This window comes from Larus michahellis, chromosome 20, assembly GCF_964199755.1.
Source record: "Larus michahellis chromosome 20, bLarMic1.1, whole genome shotgun sequence".
In the NCBI taxonomy this organism is placed as follows: domain Eukaryota; kingdom Metazoa; phylum Chordata; class Aves; order Charadriiformes; family Laridae; genus Larus; species Larus michahellis.
The window spans coordinates 7,500,236-7,522,012 of record NC_133915.1 but is presented as its reverse complement, the minus strand read 5'-3'; the positions used below and the strand labels follow the sequence as shown (position 1 = coordinate 7,522,012).

General features: G+C 61.1%; 1 protein-coding gene across 2 annotated transcripts; it reads right to left on the bottom strand.

Annotated features, from left to right (window-relative positions):
- Positions 1-1,422: 1,422 nt before the first annotated feature.
- On the bottom strand, positions 1,423-13,243 carry ZNF703 (zinc finger protein 703). Of its 2 annotated transcripts, XR_012584293.1 has the most exons (3): positions 12,858-13,243; positions 10,313-12,421; positions 1,423-2,137 (listed from the first exon to the last, which is right to left on the bottom strand). XR_012584293.1 is itself a non-coding variant. In XM_074563800.1 (2 exons), exons 1-2 carry the CDS (start codon positions 13,068-13,070, stop codon positions 11,042-11,044), a joined length of 1,593 nt encoding a protein of 530 aa, XP_074419901.1. In that variant the 5' UTR covers positions 13,071-13,243; the 3' UTR covers positions 10,275-11,041. The 2 variants fall into 2 exon arrangements, 1 of the variants encoding a protein (XP_074419901.1); XM_074563800.1 differs by lacking the exon at positions 1,423-2,137 and having other exon boundaries at positions 10,275-12,421.
- Positions 13,244-21,777: the final 8,534 nt, after the last annotated feature.

Sequence of the window (21,777 nt, the reverse complement as noted above, 5' to 3'; positions counted from 1 at the left end):
GGAAACCACAATTCATCCCGGGAAAGAAAGTAGATTTACCCGAAACATGCGTGAGAATTAGCACTCGGCTCAGCTCCTAGGGCAGACGAGGGGGAGCTAATGGCAAACAGAGCCCGTCTGTGCGCAGGGGGGGCAAATACCCACGAAAAACACGGGCTGGGGAAGCCACGGTGGAGCTGGGGTGGGAGGAGGAGAGCGGCCGGCAGAGCTGGGTACCCCCCGGGCTGGAAACCTCCTTCCCTTCCTTCGTCTGCCCCGCAGCCAAGATGGTCACGGCGGAGGAGAAGAGAAATCTCCTCCATGGGGCTCCCGACACAGCACGGGGATGGATGGACGCTGCTGGTGGAGCCCGAACTGCTCATTCCCAAACGTCCCAGAGGTACCCGGGGTTAAGGAAGGAGCAGGAGGGGTTTTGCACCAAAACCCAGAGAGTTCCTGCCTGCAAAATGCAGAATATCTGAAGCTAAATGCTTTAGAAAATGGCCGGTTTTGGGCTGGGGGGGACAGTCTCACCCTGGTCCTGACGATGGGAACCACTGGGACGGCGCTGGGATGCACCACAGCAGCACTGAGTGTCGAGCCATCGCGGTGAGGCTCCGGCCGTCCTCGCAACAGTCGTCGAGGTGCTTTGTCCCAGGGGCGCAGAAAACCTCTGAGAGGGGCAAAACCTGACTTTCCTCCGCAACGCTGGGAGGGAAGCGGCCCTGGCATTCCCAGCCCGGGGCACGGTCCCACTCGGACGCAGGAGCCGCAGCATCATCCCCCCATCGGCGGGTCCTGTGGGTTAGAAAAGGCTGGGCCTGTGGGTTAGAAAATGCATGAAAAAGGCTTTCAGGCACGAATCCTGACCCGGATCCAAGCGGCTGTGCGCTCCTCTGCCCGGGGGGAAAGGGCTCCCTCGAAAGGGACCAGGGACCCGTGGCGTGCATTTATCACCCGATCCCGGAGATAAAAACGAGATCTCTGCCCCGATCTCCGCTCTGGATCAAGGCAGCGACCGTCCTCACAGGGGTCCCATCTCGCGAGTGGCGTGAAGGAGCTTGGAAAGGGCTCCAGGAGGGTGATTTATTTGTGGGATTCCGGGAAGGGCTGGGGAAGCCTCAGCGAGGTGCTGAAGCCCAGGTCAGGAGTCAGCCCTGTCTCGGTGATATATTTAGAGCGGGATAATGTAAGCGACAGGAGGGAAAAAATAAAAAAAAGCTGTGGAGGAGGTGCAGATCCGTCCCCTTGGCCGGGGAGTTACGGGATGATCTGAGCCAGGGAACAGATAGTTGGATTTCCCTCGTTTCTCCCTTCAAATAAATCACAACTCCAGAGCCCTTTAAACTCTGCAATATGATCTGTTCCAATAAGGAAGGGAATGAAAGGCTGCGTCTCTCTGGAAGCCTCCAGAGCCATAAATCTACTATGTACAAACACATACCAGATTTCCAAGTGCATTTATTTTATTGTATTGTTTTAACAGAAAAATCAAACTGCAATAAACTCAGTCCCTCATTAGCTGTCTCTGTGTCCAGGCCAAACGCGGCTAACGAATAAAATCAGGACAAAGGAATGTGGCTGTCCGTCAAAAGCCTGGCCGGGCCCTGACCCCCCCGAAAGGAGCTTCCCCACGAGCCCCACGGAGGAGGTGGGATGGGGGGAGCGGAGAGGCCGGCTCCTGGGGTTTGTCACCCCAGAGCCAGCATCCCTCTCTGGGACCCAGCATCCCTCCCACGGACCCAGCATCCCTCTCCAGGACCCGGGATCCCTCCCTGGGATCCAGCATCCCTGCCGTGGACCTGGGATCCATCCCTGGGACCCAGCATCCTTGCCACGGATCCAGGATTCCTCTCTGGGATCCAGCATCCCTGCCATGGACCCAGGATTCCTCCCTGGGACCCAGCACCCCCAGCAGCCCGCGCAAAGTGGCTTGCAGAAGTATGTCTGAACTCATTAAGCACGGGGTCAAGCAACACCCAAACTGGCAACGGGGGCAGTTCCAGGGTTGTTGGTCATTAATCATCCGCTGACAGTCCTGAAGGGTCCGGCTGCTCCGTTGAGCACGGCTCTCTGGGGGGGTGGGAGAGCCTGGGGACGGGGCCGTGCACGGTGCTGTCACGTCCCAAGTGCAGGAGATGCAGCGACTTGGTCTGATCTGGGGGGGAAAAAAAAAAAAAAAAAAACAAACCACGAAAATAAACCCCGAGCTGCCCGGGAAGGAAAAAGGAGCCTGTCTGCAGGATTTATGGCGCTGGCGCGGCCGAGCCGGAGCGCCCAGAGCAGCGCCCGCGCCGCGCGGGTCCCGCCTCAGCCCACGGAGAAATTCCTTACTTATTGAATCACATTTGTCATCCCTAAATACATATGCAGGCCCGTGTTTCTGAATCCATAAACATCTTTAACTAACTCCGCTCAGCGAGGCCTCTTTCAGCAGTAATTTATATTTAACTTTTTCCATATGCGGGGCCTGTCGCGTTGGTGTCATTTCCGGGAAAACCGGGGGGGCTCGGGGGGAGATGGGGGTGCGGGGGGAGCCGGGGGGAGCCGGGGGGAGTGCAGCGTGTCTTGGCCCGCTGGAGCAGCCCGGCTGCTGGCACGGCGCGAGAAATCCACCCGGCAGAGCCAGTGCTCATTAATCATTTGAACTACTAAACTGCCAGCTCCTTTCAAGATCTTTCAAGAAGTGTTTTCACCCAAAATAGAGTTGAAAACGCGCCGGGCCCTACTTTCAGAGTCTCATCCATCTGGCCATTATGGGGAGTGTCAGGCGGCTCTGACAGACAAGGCTGCTCTGTTCGAGGGGCCCCGGCTCCCGCAACCTGTCATATCGCGGGGCTGATCGCATCTGACAGCTCCATTTGTACCTCCCCAAGAGATAAAAGGGCCGTTGACGGCAGCAGAGAGAAGGGCACGGGGGAGAGGGATGAGCACCCCGAGGCGGCGGCGGGATGCGGGATGCCAGCAGCGTCCCCGGTACCCCGCTCCACCCCACCGCGCTCGATCCGCGGAGAAAATCGGCCCCTCTCCCCCAAAGCCCATCACTGCGCCGTGATGGGGTGCAAGCGGAAGGGTGTCAGGGTGCAATGTGGGGGGCAACCCATGGCAACCAAAAGCCAGGAGCCAGAGGGGCTCCTGAGCCCATTGCCCACCCTCTGGCTGTGCCGTGGCTCGGTGCTGAGCTCTCCGGCACCGAGCATCCCCTGCCAAGCCCCCGGAGACGCTGGCTCTGCCCTGGCCTGCATCTCCCCCCTAACTGCAAAACCGACCCCAAAAATGACAGCATAGACCCCAAAGCTGTGAGAGCTTCCTCCGTGGCTGGGAGGGCTGTGGTCTCTGCCTCGCACCAGGATGCACCAGCAAGTGATCCCAGTGCTACTGGAAACCGGCCGCCGACAGCCCGGTGCTCCCCTTACGCTGCTCCCTGGGGAGAAACCCCTTCGAGCCAGGGAAGTCCATCAGTCGGCGGTGGGGCAGAGCCGGCGCGGGGCTCTGCCGGTGCCTGACACAGGATTCCCTGGCCGGTGCACATAAGTCATGACATTTTGGGAATTACCACCACAGCAACGGGGGGCAGAGCACGTCTCTGCAGCCGGAGGAGCGGGCGAGGTGGGCACCCAGCGAGCCCTTCCCCAGCGCTTGCTCCTAACACAAAATTCCACCAGAGAGACCCCAGAAGGAACAAAGGGCTTTTCGGCTCCTTTTCCCAGCAGCCGGGACGGCAAGTTCCCCTTCCCAGCCCTGCCACGCGAGGGGCTGTCATCTGGGGCAGGTTGGGCAATCGTTTTCTCGCAGACCTCGGGTTGTTCCGTGCCTGTGACAGAAGAGCGGCTCCCCGTGAGCCCGGCTCGTGCTTTGCTTCATGTCAGAGACATTTTCCACAGAACATGGACACGGCTCTTCCCACCTCGAAGGGAGGACCTGGCCACCGTCCCGCTCCAGCCCCATGGACGTCACCGAGCCTGTACAGGGACTGGGAGTGAAACCCCACGAAGGTGTAACCATCGCTCCAGCAGAAACAATTAGTCACTTCCACAGGAGCTCTGCCCAGCGGAGCGGGGCTCCCGGCCTCCATGGCGTGGATGCAGGTCCCGAGCTGGGACGGTGAAAGGACCCATTGCTGCCCGAGCACTGGTGGTGGAAAAGGGCTCCTGGCACCGCGTGGAGCTCGGGGGGAAAGCGGGAGAGGAGCATCGTCCGGGTCTCTGCGGTAGCGAGCAAAGAAGCCAGGAGAGAAAAACACAGCAAGTCTTTTTGGGCGCTTCAGTCCCCCCTCTCCTCCCTCCCCAGCAGGAGAGCAGCGCGGAGAAGGCGGCGAGGGCTCAGCAAGACAGATCCAGCACATCTTTAAACGCTTCAGTCCCCCCCTCTCCTCTGTCTTCCACTCTCCGAGCCCCTCCAGCCCCCCTTCCTGCGGGAGCTGCTCGTGGAGAGGCGGCACCGGTCCCCCAGGCTCCCCCCGGTTCCTTTGCCTTTGGGGCAGCAGCGTCTCCCTCTCCCAGTAAGGCACTGGGGTCCGGCGGAGACGCATGAGCTGCTGCGCTGGGCACCGGCACGGGGGACGAAAAAAGGCCATTTCAGTTCTCTGCTCCGGTAGGGGGGGTCTGCTGGCTGGGCTTAGAGGTGGTTATAAAGCCCCCCAAGCTGCCAGATGCCCGGGATGCTGCATGTCCTCTGGGTTTTGCCAGGCCAGGAGGGACGATCGCCGGCGTTTGGGACCACGAGGCGCTGGCGGAGGTGGCGTCGCACCCTGCGCGGCGTCGAGCGCGGCACCCAGCTCTGCTCAGCCCGTCGGGGCCAGCTCTGCCGGCGCGGCAGCGGCGTCCCACTGCCTCTTCTGACAAAGTCATCTCCCGCCGGGCTCCAGGGGTCACATCCCTCCGTCCCGTCTCCCGCACCGCGCTGGAAGGTGGGATGAAGTCAGGGTGAAGCTGCTCCGGGAGGTTTCCATAAACACCGGTGTTAGAAAACGTTATGGTCGGTGGAAATCTGTTTAGTTATTGTGAAATGAGCTACAGGAATATACTCTGTAAACTGAGCTGTCAGCCGAGCGTCTCCCCCGGCGTTCTCCAGCGAGCGTTTAGCTGAAACATTTGTGTATACAGAATTACGACTCTTCGGTTATTCATCATGATAATAAACAGAGAGATAACTATTAACCATGCATCACAGTAATGAACAGTATCACTTACACGTGCGCCGGTGTAAATCAGCGCCAGCGGGGCTGCGCTCCGCCGGGAACGGCAGGTTCGGGCTCAGCCCGAGGAGCCGGGTGCTCCGTGGCCACGTGCCGACTGCTGCGCTGTGCCGGCATGGGTCGGCCGGCTCCGGCAGCTGGGAGCAGGGATTGCAGGAGAAGCGGGGAGCCACGGCCACGGGTCACGCTGGGCACTTCCCACAGGGCCCGGCCAAAACTAGGCGTCCTGGTGCGGCTGGGGAGACGTCGGTGCATCGCTGTTGCAAGGTGCCGCTGGGACGATCCGCACCGCGCACCGATCTATGGCCAGGGAAGGGACAGCCATGGCATCAAAGCCATCTGAAAACCCTCTCCCGTCCACAGCACCCCTGGTCACTGCAGCATCCTGGGCGTTTGCCCGTGGTCTTCTGGCCGGGGGGGCTCCCTGAGCACCTCGATGTCTTTGCCCTTCACTCGTCTCCTCCGAGGCCGCTCGCCGTTTGTGCCGTCTCATGGCTCAGACCGGCCGGGGGCAAACCACAGCCAGGGCAGCACCAGGCTCCAGCACGGGGCCACGCTCATCGCTGCAAACCGGGGGAGCAGCTTTGCACCCCGGTGTCCCCAAGCTGCCCCGTCCGCTCCCCGTCACCGGCTGCTCCCTTCCTGGCTCTGGCATGTAGCCCCGGGCAGCGGGAGCTCTGCCACCAGCGGCGTTGGCTGCCGGGGCCGTCTCCGAGCGTGGGTCTGTCCCTCCGGCGTGAAGCATCCCCCAAAGCAAAGCCCCGACCTCCGGGCTGAGCGGGGACGCTGGCGGGGGGACAGGGGATGCCCTCGCACGCTCCGGCTCCCCAGGACAAACACAGAGCCCGTATTCTCCGGGGCTTCCACCAGGGCTCGCGCGGAAAGAAAAGCTGCTTTATGCAGCCGAGAAACTTCTCATCCACCCACCATGGTTTCTGCTCCGGCCCGTGCCTCTGCATCCTGACCTGACCCTCCTGGCGGGCGCGCACCAGCCCTCGAAGACTTTGTGCTCCGCTCTCTGGAACGCCTTGTGCGTCTGCGGGCAGACACCTCTGCAGCACCTAGAAAAGACATGGGGGATTTGCGTGCAGGAGAGGAAGGAAAAAAACACCAACAAAACACCAACAAAAAAATATACGGCCTTGCTCTTTCATTCACATATTTATTAGGTGGACAGATCATTTGTGGTCAGATGGGCTTCGGGCTCGACAAACGGGGATATTTATAAGGCAGGCGGCGCGGCGGAGCTGCTCTGCGTGTGCGTCCAAGCCGTTCCTTCCCCAGCACAAGGCATAATGTTGTCTTTGTTCGAGCTGCCTCTGCCGGGCACCCGGCACAGCCAAGCGTGCCGTGCCGCTTGGCCGGGCCCTGCCGCCGCGCACCGCGCAGCCCTGCGCGCTCGCCGGTGACGCCGCGCGCTCCCGGCACGTCCCGGCTCCTTCCACACACACACACCGCGGCCCCGGCAACTGCCGCAATAAATCAATAGGAAAATAGAGGCTGCCAGTTAGACTAAACAAGTGCATTTGCAAGGATTGCTAACCCTCATTAATCACTCTGACAGTCCTAAAAACACATTTCCCCTTTAATGACTGTATTTGGATAATCAGAGCTTTTTCCTCGCGGCGCGGGGTGACTGACAGCGGGGGCGACTGCGGCGAGCGCCGGCACCGGGGTCACCGGCGAGTCAAGCGCTGGAGGTCCCCCGCAGCTCGGGGCGAGCCAGAGAAGTCGCTGATGTGCCACAGGGAGGGGAACCCCCCGTGCGGCTCGCACCCGCGTCCAACACCCACCCCAGTCCTCCCAGTCCCTGCCCTCCCACCCCAAAACACCCCCCGCCCGCCGGCTTTGAAAAGGCCTTTTTTTTTTTTTTGTTTTGTCACTCCACGTTCCCTTTAGGTGACTTTTGCCTCCCGGAGAGGTTTGAAACCTCGCACATTTTTCCGTATAAATGATGCAACACATTAATGCACAGCACATTATGAAAATGGTAATTCAAACCCATACAACTCTAAATTAAGCCATACATTATCCGACCCACTCAGCCATATATTTTGCAGAAAGACAGGATTGAATCAAATCAAACCGAAACTGTGGAGTGCAGGTTGTTAGACAGAATGATTAATAAAGTGCATCCCAGCGCTCTTATTATAAAATGAATTCTGCAGTAACCTGGGCATACATTAGATAGGGAGTTATTTAATATATTGGCAACACAATCATTCCCCAGCAGATAAAGCCCCCGAGTGTCGACTGCTATCAGATGATACTTTGCAGTGTTTACACAGCCTGGCCCCGCTGCTGCAGTCTTTAGGGAGGGGAAAAAAATATTCCTCAGGGAAGGTTCTGTGCAGCAGGATGCATCCGAGCAGCATCCAGCTCCCACCGTCGGTGGGGAAGGCACGCACGGGCTCGCTTTGGGAGCTGGGAGCGTCCCGGTGCGAGGAGGGGTTTTGGGGGGAGAGGGGAGCCGGACCCTCGCCGCCAGGGGAGGGTGCACCCGGCAGCGTGCCCCACTCCAGGAGATCCCAGGCTCCGCAGGACGCTGGGCTGTGCCGGTCCACGGCAACTACTTGCCCGACAGCAGCCCCGAGAGCCAGCGTGGGCTGCGCGGGGCTAGCGTGCCTCATGCGCATCCGCGGGTGTCACAGCATCGCCCTCTCGCCCCGCGGCACCAGGCTCTGCGGCAGCGCTGGCAGCGGAGACGCCTGGCTACGGCCGGGGAAAAGCACAGGGGAACAAAATGCCATCGCAGGGACCTGCGACAGGCTCAGCAGCGCTTCGGAGCTGCAGCTGAGGAGCCGTGATTTACACCGAAGACCGGTGACGCCCGAGCAAGGCCAACACCGAGCAGCATCACCGGCGGGAGCGGGGACCACATCCAGGGAGCAGCGATGCTCAGAATTCCCGGAATGCCTTCAAATGCCAGGGGGTAGTTCCGCAGCGGAGGGGACGCAGCACAGGGGCTGCCCCACCAGTGCTCTGCCCACCACGGCACCCAGCTCCACGGGGAACATCGGCTGCAACGCCCAGAGCCAGAGGGTTCAGCAGCACCCGGCTGGGACACGGGGACGGGAGACCCCTGGGCCTGGCAGCCCTGTCCTGCCGCTGGCCACCGGGCAGAGCCAAGAGCCACAGCAAAGCCCCTCTGCTCCGAACCCGCTCCTGCACATCCCAGGCCCTCATCCCGCAAACATCCCACCCCGAAGGAGCGAGGCCACCACGGGCAGAGCCGGACACGAGCCACCAGCAGAGCAAGGGGTAGCCACGGACCCGCAAAACCTGCCTCCCCGCAGCCTTGGGGAGCTCGGGGACGGTGCTGCCCACCCCTCGGCCGGCCGAGGGGAGACTGGCCCCCAGCATCTCCCGTTCCCAGCAAGAGCCCCCCGCCAGGGCCCTCCCCGCCGGCCGCACGCCCACGGCCACGCTCGCGGGAACGGGCAGAAACATAAAAATCCCATTGGCAACGCAAGTCCCTGTTCTAAACGCATTATTTTTCAGCTCAAAGGACACAAAGGAATTTAAACACAGGGCATAAGGCAACACAGAGAAGGCAATTAACTGGGATTAATTGCATGACTCACCCAAAATGCAACAGGAGTAAAGCACTCAACAGCGGGGTGCGGGGGGAAGAAGTGATGTGGGGCAGTAGGAGCACGTGGGATTTCAAGGGGGAGCGGGGGCACGGCCGGGGGTCCCGCTGTGAAGGTTGGGGGGCTGCGGGAATAACAGCCCCTTCCCTGGGGCATGGGGTGGGCCGAGGGGCAGCAGCAGGGCCCCCCCAGCACCCCGGGCAGGGTGGGTGCGCGGCAGAGGATGGCAGCCGGCCATCCCTGCCAGGAGGGATGGGAGCGAGCCCCAGTTCAGAGCCATTTATCACCCCCCCCCCGCGCCCTCCTCGCACAGACAGCACTAAGATTAAATGGGAAGCGGGGGGGGGGACGGGACTCCGCGCCAGCTCCCGGCTGCCCACACACCCCCTACGCGGGAGCGGGTCTGGGACCCCCGTTAAATTGCAATTCCGTCCCTAAAACTCAATTCCTGCGGCGGCTGCAGCTCCGAGAGGGATTGCCATCCGCGCCCCGCAGCCTCTCGGGGCGGGGGGGGGTGTGTGTGTGTGTGCGTGGAACCGGGGCTCTTCGCATCGATTTCAGCTCCAACGCCTTCTCGAACCTTCCCTCCGCCGCCACGCACGGCAACCCCCGCGCCTTGCTCCGGGGAAACGCACACGCCGGGGAGAAGGAACCGAGGCGGCCCCGCACGCCTCTTTTTCTCCGATCCCCCCCCCCCCCCCCCGCCCGGTTTCCCCCCGCAGCCGCCAGCCGGCCCGGGGCGGGCAGCGATGCCCGGGGATGCGGGAGAGCCGCCACCGGGTCCCGCGGGGGACCGGGACCGACCTCCGCCGCCGCCGCCGCTAGATGGTGCTGGGAGCCCGCGGCCCCGGCACGGAGCCCCCCAACACCGGCACGGAGCTCCCGGCCCCGACACGGAGCCCCCCCCCCCCCACCGACACAGAAGTCCCCCAACACCGACACCGAGCCCCCAGCCCCGGCACGGAGCTCCCGGCCCCCACACAGAGCCCTGGGCATCAGTACAGAGCCCCCCCAACACCAACACGGAGCCCCCCAGCACTGGCACGGAGCTCCTGGCCCCGATACGGAGCCCCGAGAACTGGTACGGAGCCCCCCAGCACAGACACGGAGCTCCTGGCCCCAACACGGAGCTCCCACCACTGGCACAGAGCCCCCCCAACACCAGCACAGAGGCCTGAGCCCCGGCACAGAGCCCCCCAGCACAGGCACAGAGCTCCTGGCCCGGACACGGAGCCCCAAAAACCAGTACGGAGCTCCCCACCACCGACACGGAGCCCCCAGCCCCAGCACGGAGTCCCCTGGCCCCAAAATGGAGCCCCCCTGCCCTGGCACGGAGCTCCCACCACCAACACAGAGCCCCCCAACACCGGCACGGAGCTCCTGGCCCCATCACGGAGCCCCCGCCAGCCCCAACACGGTCCCCCCCCAGCACAGGCATGGAGCCCCCGCCAGCCCCAACATGGAGCTCCCGGCCCCGGGGACAAGAGAAGACACCACAGGGTGAATATAACCAAGAGTCATTTATTAACAAAATAAGACTTACCAAGCCGGAGCTCATCCACCCGCCACACTCGCCGCCCTCCCGCTGCTCCGGTCCTGCCCGCTGGAGCCGCCGCTCTTCGGTCCCCCCCCCCGGGGACACACACACACCCCCACGGTCCTGCGTCCCACGGCGGGGCTTGGCCGCGGGTGGGGAGCGGCAGTCACGGGGGACGAGCCGCGGCGTGGGACGGGGGTCATGCACGGCCAGGCCTTCGCCCATCCATCCGCCGCAGCCGCCCCCGGCCCCAAACACATCGCAAAAAAAAAAAAAAGTTTAAAAAAAAAAGAAAAAAGAAAAAAATTTTTTAAAAAAATTACATCTGTTAACTTTACAAATGAAGAGGAACAGAATCCCAGAATGATAAACACGGAGGGGGGAGGAGGAAAATGCCTTTTTTTTTTTTTTTCCTTGTGTGTCAGGAGTCATGCAAGAATTTCTCAGGGGGGAAATCAAGAAGGGGGAGGAAAAAAAAAAATTCAAAAGAAACAGAAGGGAAAAATAAAAGCCCCACACCTGCAAAGTAAAGAATTTTTTTTCCTTTTTTTTTTTCTCCTTTTTTTTTTTTTTTTTTTGGACACAGACTTTTTGCATACCATTGATTCATTGGTGTATTAATGCACTTATATTCCCAGCTTTAAGCTAACATACAGTAAATAAATACACAGTCCAAGGGGGGAGCGGGGGGCCGGGGCGAGGAGGAGGCTGGAGCAGGGGAAGGGGCTGCGGTAGTTACTGATATCCCAGTGCAGAAGCTGAAGTTAGTCTTTGGCCGTAGAGCGCGTACGGAGAGTAGTAAGGTCCGGCAGCCGGCAAGGAGGGCACGGGCAGGGCGCCGGCCGTGGGCAAATGGCTCTTGCCGTAGGGGTGGTACCTGTTTAGTCCCAAAGTGTGTGGGCTCCTCAAGGAGAGGGAGGCCGGTAACGTGTTGGGGCTCCCGGGGGCGGCGGGCGGGAGGTGGAGGTGGCAGGAGGCTGCGGAGCCCAGCCCGGAGGTAGGGTAACCCGCCAAGAGTTTTTCCGCCCCCGGCAAGGCCGTGTGGGTCCGTAGGTGGGTGAGCAGCTCCTCCGAGGTGGCAAACCTCTTGTCGCAGGGTCCGCTGGCAGACACCCAGTTGCATATGTGGGGCAGGGGGTCGTTCTGCAGCATGAAGCCGTAGGTGTAGAGGGGGTGGCCGGGCAGGCTGGGGGTGCCGCTGGAGGAGAGCGTGGTGTGCACCGAGTGCAGGGGGTGCGTGGGGTACACCAAGGGGTATCCGCTCTTCAGGCTGCCGGGGTCGTGCACGCAGCTGGAGCAGTTGCTGGAGCCCAGGTGCGAGGCGCTGTGGTAGCTCAGGCAATACGGGTCCCGGCATAATCCCTGCATGAAGGAGGGCGGCGAGGCCCCGGTGAGCGGGCTGGAGCTGGGTGGCTTGCCCGGCAGCCCCAGTGCCCCTGGCAGCTGGCTGCCCACCAGGCCCGGCTTGGTGGGGTCCAGCCCGGGCACGAACTGGGAGGGGTAGCCGGCGTAGGCGCCGACGATGGAGCCGTGGTAGCCGATGCTGGAGGGCGGCAGGGGGAAGACGGAGTGGCCCGGCTTGTAGGGCGAGACAGGGGCCACATGGCCGGCGGGCGGCAGGGCGGGGGGCTCCGACTTGCGCCCCGAGGGGGGCTCACCGTGCGCTCCAGGCTCCGCCGCCCCACGCCCCAGCCCCCCACCCGTCCCCTCGGGGCTGGGTTTGCCCGCTTCGGGCTCCTTCTTCTCCTCGACACCCTTGGGGTCGGCGTGCTGGGGCGAGGCGCCACGGGAGCCACCGGGCGAGGCGGCGGCGTGCGGGGGGAACGGCGGGCAAGCGGCGCTGGGCACCCGAAAGCCGGCCTTGTCCGCGCCGCCCTCCTTGCGCGGCTCCCCGCTGCCCTTCGAGTAGGGTTTGAAGCTGGACTTGTCCTCGGGCGGCGCGTCCCCGCTGCCCGGGGGCTTCAGGGCTGCAGGGCGGGCGGCGGGCTCCTTCTCGGCGGCGGGCAGCCCGGCGGAGGCCACGGCGTTCAGCTTGGAGGAGGGCGGCGGGTCGGGCTTGCCGATCTGCGAGCAGGTCTGGGCCAGCAGCGCCAGCGGGCTCTTCTTGGCGTCCAGCTGCGGGCGGAGCGGAGCCGGTCAAGGGGGGACCCCGACGGCGCCCCCGGCCCGGCCTCCCCCCCCCGCGCCTTTACCCCATCCCACCCCCAAAATCCCGGGTCCAGCGGGGACGGGCTCGGCGCCGAGCCAGGGAATGGGGGGGGGTCGGGGCGGGGTGCGGGGGGATGCCGCGGAGAAGGACCTCCCGGCCGGGGAGAAGGAGCGGGGTGGGGTGGGGGGAACCGGGCTGCAGCGGGGGAGGGAGGGAAGGAGCGGCTCGGGGGGAGCCAGGGAAGGAGCGGCTCGGGGGGAGCCAGGGAAGGAGCGGCTCGGGGGGAGCCGGCAGCCCCGGGCAGGGAAGAGCCCGGCCGGGAGGAGCCGGGAGCGCCGGACCGGGATGAGCCCGGCCGGGAGGAGCCGGGCAGGGGGGACCCCGGAGCGGGCGGGCACTGACCTCGATGGGGCTGACGGGCGTGGAGGAGAGCGGCTGGAGGTACTCGGGGTGCAGGAGGTGGCCGCCGTGGGCGCTGAGCATCTTCAGGACGCGGATGGGCAGCCGGCTGGCCTGGCGCAGCGGGTCGGCGGGGGGCGGCCGGGGCGACGGGGCGCCCGCGGCTCCGCGGCTCGGCGGGGTCCTCGGCCGGGGCCCGCCGGGGGCTCCGCTCATTTGGGGCGGGGAGGGGGGGGAAGGGGAAAGGGGGGGGGGGGGAGGGGGGGGCGCCGGGCTCCGCGGGGCCGGGCCGGGCCGGGCCGGGCGGGCGGCGGAGCGGCGGCGGCGGCGGCCCCGGCGAGACGAAACCCTTCCCCGGCCCCACCGACACGTCAAATAGCCCCGATGGCGGCCGCGCTCCGAGGGGGCCGGCGCCGCGCACCAATCCGCGCCCGGCCGGGCCCCCGGGGCGGGGAGAGCCGCCGGTGGGGGGGGCGAGCCGCCGCCGCCGCCCCGCGCCGCCGCCGCGTGGGGGAGAGCCGCCCACGGCACGGAGCGGCACGGCCCGGGTGGCAGAGCACGGCTCGGCTGGCATGGCACGGCTTGGCATGGCACGGCTCATCTGGCATGGCACGGCTTGGCATGGCATGGCTCGGGAGGCATGGCATGTCATAGCATGACATGTCACAACTCAGCTGGCATGGCATGGCTCAGATGGCACAGCATGGCACAGCACAGCTGGCGTGGCATGGTTGGCATGGCACAGCTTGGCATGGCATGGCATGGCACAGCTCAGCTGGCATGGCTGGCATGGCACGGCACAGCTCAGTTGGCATGGCATGGCTCGGGTGGCATGGGACGGCACAGCACAGCACAGCTGGCATGGCATGGCTGGCATGGCGCAGCATAGCATGGGATGACACAGCTCAGCTGGCACGCATGGCTTGGATGGCATGGCATGGCATATCATGGCTGGCCTGACATGGCACAGCATAGCATGGCATAGCTCAGCTGGCATGGCATGGCATAGCATGGCATGGCACAGCTCAGTTGGCATGGCATGGCATGGCACAGCTCAGTTGGCATGGCATGGCATAACACGGCACAGCTGGCATGGCATGGCTGGCATGGCACAGCATATTATGGCATGACACAGTTCAGCTGGCATGGCATGGCTCGGATGGCATGGCACAGCCTGGCATGGCACGGGTCGGCAGGCATGGCATGGCATGACTGGCACAGCATGGCATGGCTCAGCTGGCAGAGCATGACATGACACAGCTTGGATGGCATGGCACGGCTGGTGCTGCTTGGCATGGCACGGCACAGCTCAGCTGGCATGGAATGGCATGGCATACCTCAGCTGGCATGGCATGGCACGGTGCTGCTAGCACACCTCGTCATGGCACGGCACAGCTCGGCTGGCACTGCACTGCTGGCACAGCTTAGAATGGCCCAGCATGGCTCAGCTGGCACGGCACGCCCGGCATGGCTTATCATAGCACGGCACGGCTCAGCTGGCACACCGTGGCATGGCACTGCTGGCATGGCGTGGCTGAGATAAGATCAGCCTGGCACAGCCCTGCACGGCACGGCTCAGCACCCTTCTGCAGTGGCTTCTGCACCCAAACTTGCGCCCGGTGCCCCCCGCCCAGCCTGGCCCCTGCCCCCAGCGTCCCTGCCCCCCGCCCCATCCCCAGTGCCACCCGAGGGGGGCTGCAGCACCCTGCCGGGGGGTGCACACCTGTGTGGGGCAGAGCGAGCCCCCCGCGTCCCTGCAGAGGCAGCTGGGTGTCTCTGCTGGCCCCACGGGCAAACTGGGACGGCACTGGGGTTGCTGGTGGGACAGCAGTGTCACCCCAACCTGAAGGGCCCACGCAGGTTGCCTACAGACTTTTTAATTTTGCATGTATCGCAGTCCCCAGCACTTACGTCACTGGGAGAGCAGCAGCGGTTGGTGTCGCAGCAGCTTCTGTCCTCGGGGCAGTGACCAGTCCCTGACCGTTTCCCACCAGGAGCAGAGACGGAGCCATCGGGGAGGTCTCCAGGGCACGGGCAGCGCAGCGAAGGGGGCAGATCTCAACCCGGGTCCCCCAGTTCCCCTCCGTACCTACAATACTCCTTTCTTTCAGGGGTTTTCTACTTACTTTAGTTTGCAGAGTCTTAAAAATTTGCCAGTGACACTGCAGACCGCTGTATAACTAATTAAGGTTCCCGACAATTAACTTCCTATTTCTAGTTACCTTTTCCAGGCGTCTTTGAATTACATTCACAAACCCCTGGGGCCCCACAGTCGCGGGGGCTGAAAACCACCCTCCCGCTGAGATCTTTCCACGAGGAGCGGAGGCACACGGATAAATCCGGGAGCTTCACCTCGTCACATCCCACCTGGAGCAAGGCCCAGGTGGCTGCGGGGTCCTGGGGGGCTGGGGGAGCTGCTCCGCTGGCTCCCCGGGGCTTCGACTGGGAGCTGGTGGGAGAACGGGGGCTCGGGGAGAGATGTGCAGAGAGGGGGGGATGTGGGGCCACAGGGGCCGGGCTGGGGCGGGCGCTGAGGAGCCTTGGCCTGGAGAAGAGCGGTGTGGTGGTGTCTCTGGGAAAGGAAGGTGAGGAGCTGGACGGATGGTCCCCCTGCGACGCACCCGCTGCGCCCGCCTGCCGCCTCGGGGACCGAAAAGCGAAGGGATGAGTGCGTAGTGCGCTGGGGGGGGGGGTGTCATCGCTGCGCTGCTAAAATCAAGGCTTACCTGGAACAAATGTCCCATTGGGAGCGCGGTGACACTGTCCCGGTGTGCCACCGGCAGGTTTGTGACTCTGGACGTTTGACATTTTCCTGTTTTCCTTCCTGAACCATCCTTTGCCAGCAGCAGGTTGCTCGGCCATCGCCTGCAGGGAGCCGGGGCTGGTGGGGAGGACCCAGCTTTCTGGGGGCTGGGTGCCCGCTCCAGCCACCCCCGTGGGTGCTCAGTCCCTCCCGCCTTCCCAGCGAGGGAGAGAGGAGAGGGACAGGCACCTCTAATTAATCATGCTAACTCCTGACCGATGCTGGATGTCGCTGTTATGAAGTTCATACGGCCCCCCCTCACCAAGCCCCTCTGCTCCAGGTTCTGGGGAAAAAAAGGCTTTGCTGGGTTTGCCTGGCATCGCCCCGGTGCAGCCCAACACCGCGTCCCACTTCTCCAACTGCTATCCATCACACCGATGGCCGGACCTCTCTGTTTTCCTTCTTTGTGAGCCCTTTTCTCTTTGTTTTTTTTTTTTTTTTTTTTTTTTTTCTCCCCCCTCCTGAAGCTGACCGCAAGATTGATTCAATCCGGGCAGCGGGGCTGGAAGCGGAGAGGCGCTGCCTTTCAAAGGAGCCATTCAAGTAAGGAGGAAATAGAAAAAAATCTTTCCTCAAAGTCGCTGGAGTTGGACGCCAACAACAACACGGCCTTAACAAAATAACATAAAATAAGGTGGGACAAGCGCGTAAGAGCGGCGGCGGATGCCGAAGCGGAGGGAGGGCACGAAGCGGCGATGCCTCCAGGACTGTGTTTGTCGCTCCCCCGAAATCTGGGGTCCTTCCCAAGCCCTGATCCTGCTCCGGTGCTGGCGCAGCGGAGAACGATCCTGGATTCAGCTTGTGTCCGCTGGATTAAAACCTCATCGAAGGGTCATCATGGGTGACGATGACTCCTGCTCAGTGTCGGTGCCCTGACCGCCTCTGCTTAAAGTCCTCCCCCCACACTCCGCGTGGGTCCTGTTTTCCTTCCGGGGCACAGCGACCAGGGGGAGAGAAAACTCAACTGCCCTGTGTCCAGTTCAGTTCTGCTCCGCGACAAGTCGCCCCGCGCTTGGAGACGGCCCGCCACCGAGGGCATGCAAATAAAGCACGCGGGACCACTTGCCAAATAAATATAGCACAGGCACGGAGTGAAAAGCAAAATATTTTGAATAAAAGTAAAGCCAAAGAAGACAAAAAGCCGCCATGAGCGCTTTCAGAAATGACTAACGATGTTTCTGCTCCCTAATCAGGGCTCGCCCCACCTGGGCTGCTGTTACCCAGGTTTTATTTTCCCAAGGACGTATCCCCGGCGCAGAGCCCTGCCGGCGCCGATGGACTGGGACGCTGCTGCAGCCGCGCGGCAGAGGGAATCGTGTTTTTTCTTTGAGATCCCTCAGCAGCTTGGGACGACTCCGGGCAGGGCTTTGGGGTGACACACACCCCGGGGTGCCCTTCGCCCCTTCCCGGCCTCCTGGTGCAGAAGGTGCTTTCCAGAGGAAGGCACACAGGATCCACCAGGTATTTTTTTTTTAAAGAGTGAGAAAAAAGCCAAGTAGGAAATGCGTGATGTGCAGGGACTGCTGGAAACCCCCCCCGGGTCCCAGCCCTGCCCGGGTGGGACGCCGGCCCCTCCTGATGGATCGACAGCAGCCCTGACTTCTAGGAAATTGCTTTCTGAGGCGGTTGTTATACAAACCACGCCATGAAGTACATAAATATTACACTGCATCAAAAGAAAGTGCTTTTCCCAGGGAATCAAGCGTATTCCTCTACCTGCCTGCGTCGGCAGCCAGCAGCAGTGCGGGAAGGTACCTGTGGGGAGCACGTGGAGCCCTCCGCGCTTTTATTCTCTATTTTTGCTCTGCCCTTTAGCAAAAAACCATCCTCTCTGGTTTTGCAGCGTGTTCTTGCACTGCTGACGTGCGGGAGGTCGCTCGCTCTCGGTGGCGTGTTCTCCGCACGGTGGCACGGACAGAGGGCGGCTGCGGGCACCCCGAGTGCCAGCGGAGCCCGGGCGCGGAGCGGGCAGGGAGCGATGGAGAAGGGGGAGAGGGGTCCGAGCCCTGCAGCCTGCACGCAGAATTGTGGCGGGATGAGCTAAGACATGAATCGGAATCACTGTAACTCTCCCCGCGCCTCTCCCCGCGCCGTACTCTTCATAAACGCCTTCCCAGCTTCATTGCTGGATGCGGTTTAAGGGAAACTGGGATTTAAGGGAAAATGCTCTTTGTCTGGCAAAATCGGGGCTGCCCGGGACGCGGGGAGCGCAGCGAGGGGACGTTTGCAGGGCCACCGATGTCCCAGCCCAGGAGCCGTTGAGGGGGACTCGGGGGGCGGCTCGGGCCGTGGCCGCGGGTTGGGCATCCGAGATGCTGCTTAACAGCCGAGCGTGTGTTTGCGCCTCGGCGCTCGCTGGGTGCTGCTGGTTTGCAGGGAAATCGTCCTCTCTCGGGCACCCCGTTAAGGAGGCAGCGGCAGCCGCGGCCCCTCGGAGCCAGCGTTTCCCCTGCCCCGCTCCCGTCCATCCCACCTCTCCCCAGCGCCGCGGCTCCGGCCTCCTCGCTTGTAGCTGCGGAACAAGTGCATAAAAATGATCTTATTTATTACAGGAGACATGTTTTAAAACAACTGACAAAATCGCAAGATGTAAAACGACAAGCAAGTGCTTTTTCTTTTTTAAACCCATATAGACTTCTGGCAATGATAAAAATAGTGTTTTCTTTTTTAAAGTTGGAATTAATCTTTCTTTCCAAAGCAATCATGTAGCAGGGAAAGCAGGAAGACACTTAGATATTAACCGATGCTCACTGGGTGATGGTTACTTATTGAACAGCCGGGTAGCTCGCTTTCCTCTGCAGAGCGATCAACATTAAAGAATGGCGTGAACATTAAAGAAAAAAAAAAAAAAAAAAAAAAAAAAGGTGAGTTTTTTGTTGTTTTTTTTTTTTTTTGTTTTCCCCCTCCCCTATTCCCTTGATGTGTGACTAACAGCTGTTTTTCCGTGTGACAAATCAGTGGGGTCTTCCTGTTGTTGATGTAATGAAGCTGTTTCCTGGTGTGAAATTCTCGGGGATAAATTGCAGGAGGGGGAGGAGAACATCCCCCACGTATCAAAGGGCTTCGGAGGGGAGCGAAGCTCCGCTCTCCTCGCAGGGCCGGGCAGCGGATCAAAACCGGCTGACATCGGGTCAATGCGCCTTTACTTAAGGCTTTTTTTTCTTTTTTTTTTTTTTCTTTTTTTTTTTTGCCTGTTTCTCTCTAAATTTTCTGCCGGTGCGGGCAGAGCGATGGTCTTTACAACCTGGGCTGTTCGTAGGGACAGTTTGGGGTGTTTTTCCCCAATAAGCCATTCTTATTTAACATCACAGCGCTGCAGAGAGCTGTAGGGAGCGTTATGTGCCTCAGTTTCCCCATCTGTGAAATGGGTGGGTGACAGTGACCCCCGATGTCCCTCGTCGCCATGGGAGCGGTGGGAAGGGGCTCTGGGGTGGCCAGGAACTGCCTGTGGCACCGACCCCCCCAAAAGCGCTGTGAGGATGCGGATGTTTCCCACGGCTGGCACCAGCTCAAGCACTTTTTTTTCGGGGGATGTGTCTCGGGGGGTTCATTTAGTCCTCAGACACCCACAAAAAAGAAAAAAAAAATCACTTTTACCTCTGTTTTTCTTTTTCTCTTTGCCAGTATTAGTTAATTAAACTATGCAAATTAAAACAACTTAATTTCTATAATACCAGGACCAGAGCCTCAAACCATTTGGTGTAGCTCATCTGGCACGTACGTTACATAAAATGTTTGGAGCGGCTCTAATAAAAATGAAAAAGGCTGTAAATCAAGTTTAATTTATTCATTTTCTGTATGGTATGAAAGCATGCCAAAATCAGATTATTTATGAGCCCTTCATAACAATAGGCATTTTTATTGGTTGCAAATGACAAAAGGGGTTCTCAGAGGGATTTTTTTCCTTCTTTTAAATTTTTTGAATGCCTTTTCAGAAACATTTATTTTTTGGGACTCTATGATCTCAAAGAAAAATATTTAATCATTGATACAGTAAAAATAATTTATATTTAGTTATTGAAAAACACATCAGACTTTAAAACATAAATATACGGAGCTAATCCGGCCCAAAGGCTCAGGCGAACGCTACACCACAGGTTAGAGAAAAGAGCCGTGATTTATACCCGCTTCCTTAAATTTCCCATTAAGGGTATAATCTCCCGTAAGTCTTTCACAAAACATCTGAGCCACTCGGGGTGGTTTTTTGGTTGCTTTTCCAGGCCCGTTTGGTGGGCCGATGGGGGCACGCGTGCTCTGCGTGCACGATGACACGGGTGTGCCCAGGGACTCGCCTCGCGGTGGCTTATTTTTGCCCATCCGCAGCTAATTCACAAAATTCTCTTTCCCGGTGGGTGAGTGAGTCCCTGCAGGGAGAGCTGCCGGGTGAGGCGGGTCCACCGCCCCGAGACACACAGAATCGCTGCTAAACCAGCCTGGGTTGGCTCTGCCTTACGCTTTCCAGCCCATTTAAACCATCTTTTGTCCATCATCTGGCCCAGCTGGACCCAGAGGTGGGTTTGGTGACCCAGTGCCGCGGCCGGAGTGGGCCAGAAGTGCCGGTAGACACTCACTCACCACCGGGACCGTCCTGGGAGTCTCTTGTCCATGCCGCCGTGGTCCCGTCCGAAGCGTGCTGCCATGGGGCGAGGGCTCTGGGCCACCCCGCTGGCTCTGGGGACGGGTGTAAGGTGCGACGCTGGCGCCCACGGGTGCACCCTGACCCCCAGCCCTGTCTGCGCTGGCACGGAGCGGGGCACCGTGCCGGCAAGGCGCCTGCGGCAATCCGGAGGGCAACATCCCTCCTCGTCTTTGGGGGGTGAATGAGCCAGAGCAACCCCAGAGCCCCAGGACCTGAATTTTGGGGACAGAGAACCAGCGGGGGGGGATGCACCGTGGAGAAAGGGCATCCCCAGGGACCATCTCCACGATGGGGACAGTGCCGGGGACGCTGCCATGGGGGAGTGGGTGCACTCCTCCCGCAGCATCCTGGGCATGGCGGCCAATGGCCACCTGGCAGCGAGGACAGGCAGGGGACCCCAGAACGCCTGGCAGAGGCACACAAAAGCCTGGCTGGGTTGTGCAGGGGGGGGGTTGGCTTTGCCGGAGGGCTCTGGGTAAGTGTGATGGGGAGGGCACGGAGAGGCACCCCCTCCTGCAAGAACGGGGGCTTTCTCTGCGCCCGGCCTGGCCGATCCCGAGGGAAAAAAAAAAAAAAAAAAAGAAAGAAAAAAAAAAAAAGGAAAAAACAAGAAGAGAAAAAGAGGGAACCCCCTCCCCAGGAGAATTAGCATCCAGGATCTGTCAGTCACTGGGAGCTTTTGGTAAAAGGGGCCCCTTGTCAACCTCTGCCTTTGATGTGACTGGGACGGAGGTGCTCAATTAAAAGCCTATCAGTCTGTAAGTAAATCAACGCCTATCAGGCTTGTCACATCAAACAAACGATTATTGCAGGAACCCGCCCACCCCATTAATCTGGCTGTTCCTTCTTGACAGCTCAGGGTCAGGGCACTGTAAATCCTGCACTGGATTGCAGCCACCTGGAGCAGGATTAAAGCAGCCCCTGCAGCATTTGCTGCTGCACCCAATTACTCCCCGGCGGCTGCGGCGGGGGGCACCCGTGGCCCCGTCAGACACGGGGTGCCCGGGGGTCCCCACCGGAGCTCGGCTTTACAGGGTGATGGCCACCAAGATGGGCGGTTTGGTGGTGGCATGTGGCAAGTGCCCGTTCGTGTTGGCAGCGGGGATGCTCGGCACCCGGCTTGTGGGCGCTCGGCGCCGCACCGCTATTGCCAGCGCCCATCCGGCTGCCCAAGGAGATGGGAGCAGCTCCAAGGATGGCTCTTGGTGGCTCGGACAAGTTGTCGTGGATGGGGACGGTCACACCACGGCCCACATTGAGGGTGGATGGCCGTGGTGTCCTTAGCGGTCGCATTTAAGCCTGTCACCATCGGCAGGGATTGACCCTGGGGAGCCTCTGGGCGAAAGGAGCCCGTGGGTTGAGCTTTTGGGCGCTCTTTGGGTCGGGATTAGCAGCAGCGGTCCCCAGGGACACGGGGGTTTTCCCAACAGGTCACTCAAGGTGAAGGCAAGTGGGGAGCAATGGGGACTTCATGGCCAGCG

Coding starts and splice junctions, on each gene's coding strand:
- ZNF703 (XM_074563800.1), bottom strand. CDS start 13,070: ATGAGCGGAGCCCCCGGCGGGCCCCGGCCGAGGACCCCGCCGAGCCGC. Junction 12,422..12,857: donor CGCCCGTCAGCCCCATCGAG/GTCAGTGCCCGC, acceptor CTCCGCCCGCAG/CTGGACGCCAAGAAGAGCCC.